This window comes from Dermacentor albipictus, chromosome 6 (genome assembly GCF_038994185.2).
Source record: "Dermacentor albipictus isolate Rhodes 1998 colony chromosome 6, USDA_Dalb.pri_finalv2, whole genome shotgun sequence".
In the NCBI taxonomy this organism is placed as follows: Eukaryota; Metazoa; Arthropoda; class Arachnida; order Ixodida; family Ixodidae; genus Dermacentor; species Dermacentor albipictus.
The window spans coordinates 130,806,732-130,812,733 of NC_091826.1; the positions used below are offsets into that span (position 1 = coordinate 130,806,732).

A 6,002-nucleotide genomic window follows, 5' to 3' on the forward strand; every position below is an offset into this window, starting at 1 on the left:
TTGCTCAGTACAAGATTTATAGGAGGTACGGACCAGATGGATGGAAATGCAGGCGCCTATAGGATTGCAATCCGTGGCAGAAAGTGGTGGTGGCCGATTTTCACTTCACTTTGCGATGTATCTATCAGCAAAGCTTAGGCGCTAATTCGTATCACAGGGTTCAACGTCACGCAGGTGGAATTACGCAGGCAAATGGCACAAAGCTACCTGATGCGATGGAACAATAAGCCTAGAGGACGTGGTCAACGCAGAAAACCAAAGACTGGTGATGTCCTGACTGGTACACGGTATGACCAAGTGGCCCACTTTGGTGCACCAATACCTAATGGCAAGAGGTGGAGGTGTGCATGAGATAATTGCAACCGCGCGGTGCACAAATATGACGTCCGCATGTGTATTCGATTATTTATATCATATCACACTAAATGAGTGCTCGACAATTCGCTATATGCGTTTTTGTGATGTTCCATGGCTTGAAATAAATGTTTTTAACTTCCCGTATTTTGCAGTAGCGTAAGCGCCCAGTTTGACCATATGGTCACGGGCTATATTTCAAAAACTAATTAGGCAAGAGTAATAATTTCTTGCATGTGAATTATTAATATAAGTGTAAGTTAAGATATGACATTTATTTCAAGGTAGCAAGGGAATAAAGAAACCGGTCCCTATTGGGTTAATGAAGACGACGAAGGGACGGGGGTGCAGAATAAAGAACATGGCTGACACCATAGCCTAGCCCTACCGTGTATTATTACAAGTGATGTTGGGAATTATAACGTGAGAAAGACTGACGAAGCAGTAAAAACTGGGTGCAGCCTGAAATCACCTAGAAGAAATCTTAGCATAGAACAGAACAAGATGTGTGTACAGCAAGATAAGCAGGGCAATCTTATCAGCAATCTTGAAGGTATGTTAAAGGCAGCGGAAGAATTTTATACTACCTCTACAGCACCCAGAGAAGTCAGGATAACTGCATTTGAAACAGTAATGAGCAGGATGCAGAATCTCCTTCTATCACTAGCGATAAGGTCAGAAGGGCCTTGCAAGACATGAAATGGGGAAGAGCAGCATGAGTAGACGGAATAACAGTCGATTTAATCGGAGATGGAGTAGACAATGTTTGGATAACTGGCGCTCTCTATACGAAGTTTCTATCGACTGCGAGGGTCCCAGAAACCTTGAAGAACGCAAACATTATACTAATCTACAAAACTGAAGACGGTAAATATTTGAAAAATTATATGTCCATTAGCTTACTCCCAGTATTATATAAAATATTGACACATGTACTTGCTGATCTTTATCGGCTGACCACGTTTCACCACATAACGAATGTTATCGAACAACGCAGGACGCGCCCGCATGTATTGCAAGTTTCGGAAATGTTATCGATGGTTCCATCCGCTGTCTGTCACCGAACCTTGCGTAATTTGATTACATGTATGCGCGACGCGAATAGTGTAGAACCTTGTAGATGACACGCGAGTCCCAGCGATTACTCTAGAACACTCGACGATTGATGTATGAAAGCAGACGCACTTGACCCGCTGATCGGATTTCGACGATCACCCCGTCTGTGTTCTCCGCTGTCTCCGTTTATTAGCCTGTTTTTGTGGGCACAGGTTGGCCGAATAAAGGTTAGTTTCGTCTTCCACATTATTGCTAATGTGTTCTTCATACGTCACTACCACGTGGTATCTGCTGGAGGTGCTCTTCGTTCATGTACCGGATGCCACCGACAAGGCGTGATCCAAGCCGGGACCGCAAAGAGAACACCAGCGTACTCCCGGGCCATCGAGAAAGCAGCCGGCTACAAATGCTGCCCCCAGGAGCACGGTTTTCTACGTGGGAATACTAAGAGGATTATGGCCACGGCTGTTTGCATCACGAACAGACGCAAAGAGATGTGCGTCTTTCATCTTTGACAAGCAACAACCACACAACCTTTATTCTCAGGAAGCAGTGGCTTTTATAGACCGCGTCGCGAGTGCACCAGTGGCGCTGTAACTGCTGACGATGCCTAAGCTGGCGAGCTATATTATCACACATCTTCCTCTCTTATACTTTTTTAATAAAGCCACTTTTGTTACGAAGCTTGAAATCGGTCTGGAGGAACCACACACCTTCAGCTTCGTGTGTGATTGTGAGAGGGACCGTTACACTGTTGCGCGCTACTTCTTTCATCATTGCCTATTTCTGCAGATTCCGCTGTCAGTTGCGTTGCTCTTCGCCTGTCTTCTAAACTAGTCAGAGGCAGCGGGACGAGATGAGTGCGATTTCAGCGCAGTGAAGTTTCCCCGGAGTCAATCCAGAACGATCTGGTCTCATCGGTGCTCCCGCAAACGACTCCTTCTCTTTGGAGGCCTACGATCCATACGTCTGTTCCTTCGGACTATTCGGGCAGATCCCACACTCCGTGGCGTCGGTCGTAGTCTCTCTTCCAGCGCTGACGCTGTGACCTCTCGAAATCTGCCAGTTCTTGGAAGTCTGGTGTCCGAGGCTGGAGGCTTTCGCTGGACGTGGGCAGGGCCATGCGCACTCGTCTCCCCATGAGCAGCTCGGCGGGGCTGTATCCGTTCTTCAGTGAGCTTGTCCTGTAGACCAGAGGAGTTTTATAAGCGTCAGCAGTTTTCATTAAGGAGCCCTTGCTAATTTTCACGGTGGACTCTGCCATTCCATTGCTCTGATTATAATGAAGGCTAACGTCGCATGTTGAAAGTTGTACTCTGATGCAAAGATTGAAAATTCAGCGCCGAAGGCTGTTGAGAATTGTGGCCCATTATCAGAAACAACTACTTCCGGAATCCCGTGCCTGGCGAAAATGGATTTCCATTGGTTTATTACCCCTGATGAAGTCAGGTAGTGGTACGAGCTTCGGGTATTGTGAAAAATAATCCGTAGTGATCAGCCACCATTTTCCCTCAAGAAAGAATAAATCCATCGCAATGCACTGAGATGGCCTATCTGAAAATTTAGTCTGTTGCAGAGGCATCTTTCGGTTGGTGCACTGCTTGAGGCAGCTGTTGCAGTCCTCAACAAGTGGTTCTATGTCCGCGTCGATACTTGGCCACCAAACTGAGCTCTTGGAACGTGCCCGGCACTTGTCAATGCCGAAGTGTTCCTCGTGAATTATTTTTAAAACGGGCTGCCGTAGTGTCGATGGGATCACTATCCGAGAGCCACTCATGAGCAGGTTTTTAACAACGGCAATGGTTTGCCTCACATTCAGGTAAGGCTTCGGGTCAAGCCGGCTTGGTCTAGACGGCTTGGTCAGCCTTTTGTACACAGGTTGATAAGAGCTTGACATACCGGGTCTTGCTCGTGCTCCTGGGCGATAAGCTGTAAACTCGGCGCAGTTACCAGGACTGACGAAGTCACCAATCGCAGATAGCCCTGGATCTCGTCCTGAAGTTCTAGGGATTCCATTTGTGGAACAGGTGACCGAGAAAGCACATCCGCCACCCCCAAGTCTCGGCCTGGAACATACACAATGTCATACCTGTAGCGCATCAGACGCATGCGCATTCTTTGAGCCTCGGTGTTAGTTCGTCAATTCCTGTTGACCCAAACAAAGATACGAGTGGTTTGGGATCTGTCTCGAGGCTATAGCGCTTTCCTATGAGATAATCACGGAACTTTTCACTAGCCCATACGAGGGCAAGTCCTTCCTTTTCAATTTGGGTGTACCGCCACTCGGTGGTTGTAAGAGTTCTGGAAGCATAAGAAATCACTTTGAATTGACCGTCTTTTTGCCTTTGGTGCACGACAGCTCCAAGACCGTATGATGAGGCGTCTGCTGTGACCACTGTTTCCATGTTTGAATCGTACATTCCCAGAACAGGGTCCGATGTACGAAGAGTCTTCCACGTCTTGAAGGCGGCTTCCTGAGCGGGACCCCACACAAAATCGAGTCTTGAGCTCATCATGTACGAAAGAGGCTGAAGGAATTCCGCCATGCGGTGCACAAAATGGCCCAGATAATTTGCCATGCCCATCACTCGCCGTAACTCTGTCTTGGACGTCGGGTGTGGCATTTCTCTCACCGCGTCAAGCTTTTGCTTATCGGAACACACTGCGTTGTTCCCGATTGTATGTCCCAAATATGAAACCTGCGTGACACTGAATTCGCACTTATCTCTGTTCAAGGTAATGCCTGCTGTGCGGAGGCGGTCCATCACTGCCCGAAGCCGCTCGTCATGCTGCGCCTGCGTGGCACCCCAAATAAGCACATGATCCATGTAACAGACGACTCCCTCCTGTCCTGAAAGAACTTGTCCCGTTTGTTCGGGGGCCGACGAAATTCCAAGTGGAAGTCAGTTGAAATAAAATCGTCCGAATGGCGCGACAAAAGTTGTGTATTCTTTGCTCCCTTCACTCAGGGGTATCTGCCAGGAACCCGAGTTCGCGTCGAGTTTCGAAAACGTGCTGACTCCCCGTAGCATTCAGATGGTGTACTCGACGGCTGGGATGGGATGCCATTCTCATTGAACGTATCTGTTGAGTTCCGTGAAGTCAACACAGATTTTAACAGCACCCGAGGGTTTAAGAACGACAACCATAGGTGCGAACAATGGAGTAGGCTAGGTGACAGGAGAAATTACGCCTACAGCTTGCATACGCTCGAGCTCTTGTCTTGTTTTTTCGAACAAAGGCAGGGGGACTCTACATGGGGACGACAGCGCGAAAGGCGTAGCTTCCGGATTGAACTTGAGGTCATACTCTTCTTTGAAGATCCCCAGTCCCTGGAACATTTGTGGAAGATCAGATTAGGGGTCCAGTTTCTTCACTACGTTCATTTGTAGTAGTACGCAGAGCCTTTCTATCGCTGGTTTCCCAGGAAGAGGGGTTCGGAGGCCCTGAAGTACGTACACGTCCTCGCTGCTGCTCGTTCCCGCAAACGTCATATTGATGGCAGCCATACCAGATATGGTAAAGCATTTATCATCAGGTCCCTGAAGCCGGCGCTTTGCTGGTTGAAGTTTTATCGCGGGAAAGATGCGAGTGAAGAGCTCCGCTGGAATTTCCGTTTCGTCCGCGTCAGTATCTGTTTTAAATACCACATTCGAGCATTCAACAAGAGCGGGAACTTCCCAACTGTAAGCGGATGAATGGAAAGCCTAGTTCCTCGGCCCGGTTTTTGACGTTCCTGACAGATCTGGTTGATCGGCAAACCACCTGGAAGTGTCCTCTTTTGTTGCACTTTCAGCAGACTGCACCTTTTGCTGGACAGGAAGCTCGACTTTGCCTGTTTCTTCCGCACCAGCCGCATGGTTTGGGAACGTTGTTTGCACTTTCAGAACTTGTCGCGTACTCCTCAGGGGCTGTACTTGGTGAACTTCCTGTTCTCGCACGCGGTGAATCTCTGCCTGCTGTTGGTTAAAGGTCTCGTGCTGTCGTGCCACCGACAATGCTTTCTGTAGTTTTAGGTCCAGATCGAGTTGCAAAGCTCTCGAGATCGTACAGTCTTGGAGACCCACTACGAGACGATCTCGAATTAAATCCTTCCGCAGCTCCCCGTAATCGCACGTAGAAGCAAGCGCGTGCAGTGCAGTAACGAAATCCTCGACGGATTCGCCGTCTTGTTGCGTTCGGGTGTTAAACCTGACCCTTTTATAAATGATGTTGCGTCGAGGAACAAAGTAGGTCTCGTACTCTCGCAGTACAACCTCAAACTAGGCTCAAGCGTGAAAGTTTTGAATGTATCCTCGGGTTGAGCTCCCATTAGATACACCAATGCACCTACTTGACTCTTTTCTGGCTTCCCGTCTAGTCCAGACGGAGTTCGGAAGTGAAGAAATCACTGTTTCCAGGGAGGACAGTCGTTGGGTGTTGCAAAGCTGAAGAGCTCTGGTGGAGCAATTTGAAACGAATCCATCTTACTTGTCTTTCCTTGTAAGGTACGTGTTGTGTCTGGCGTCGCCCTGTGTAGTGGGCCACCGGCGTCCTCGTTTCAGGGCTAGTCTGACGTCCGAGAGCCCTGGTGCCTCAGATAGGTGGGCACC

At 48.6% G+C, this 6,002-nt stretch overlaps 1 protein-coding gene across 1 annotated transcript; it reads right to left on the reverse strand.

Moving 5' to 3' along the window:
- Positions 1-229: 229 nt before the first annotated feature.
- On the reverse strand, positions 230-4,034 carry LOC139047096 (uncharacterized). Its single transcript, XM_070521058.1, has 4 exons — positions 3,743-4,034; positions 3,310-3,476; positions 2,412-2,594; positions 230-322 (listed from the first exon to the last, which is right to left on the reverse strand). Exons 1-4 carry the CDS (start codon positions 4,032-4,034, stop codon positions 230-232), a joined length of 735 nt encoding a protein of 244 aa, XP_070377159.1.
- Positions 4,035-6,002: the final 1,968 nt, after the last annotated feature.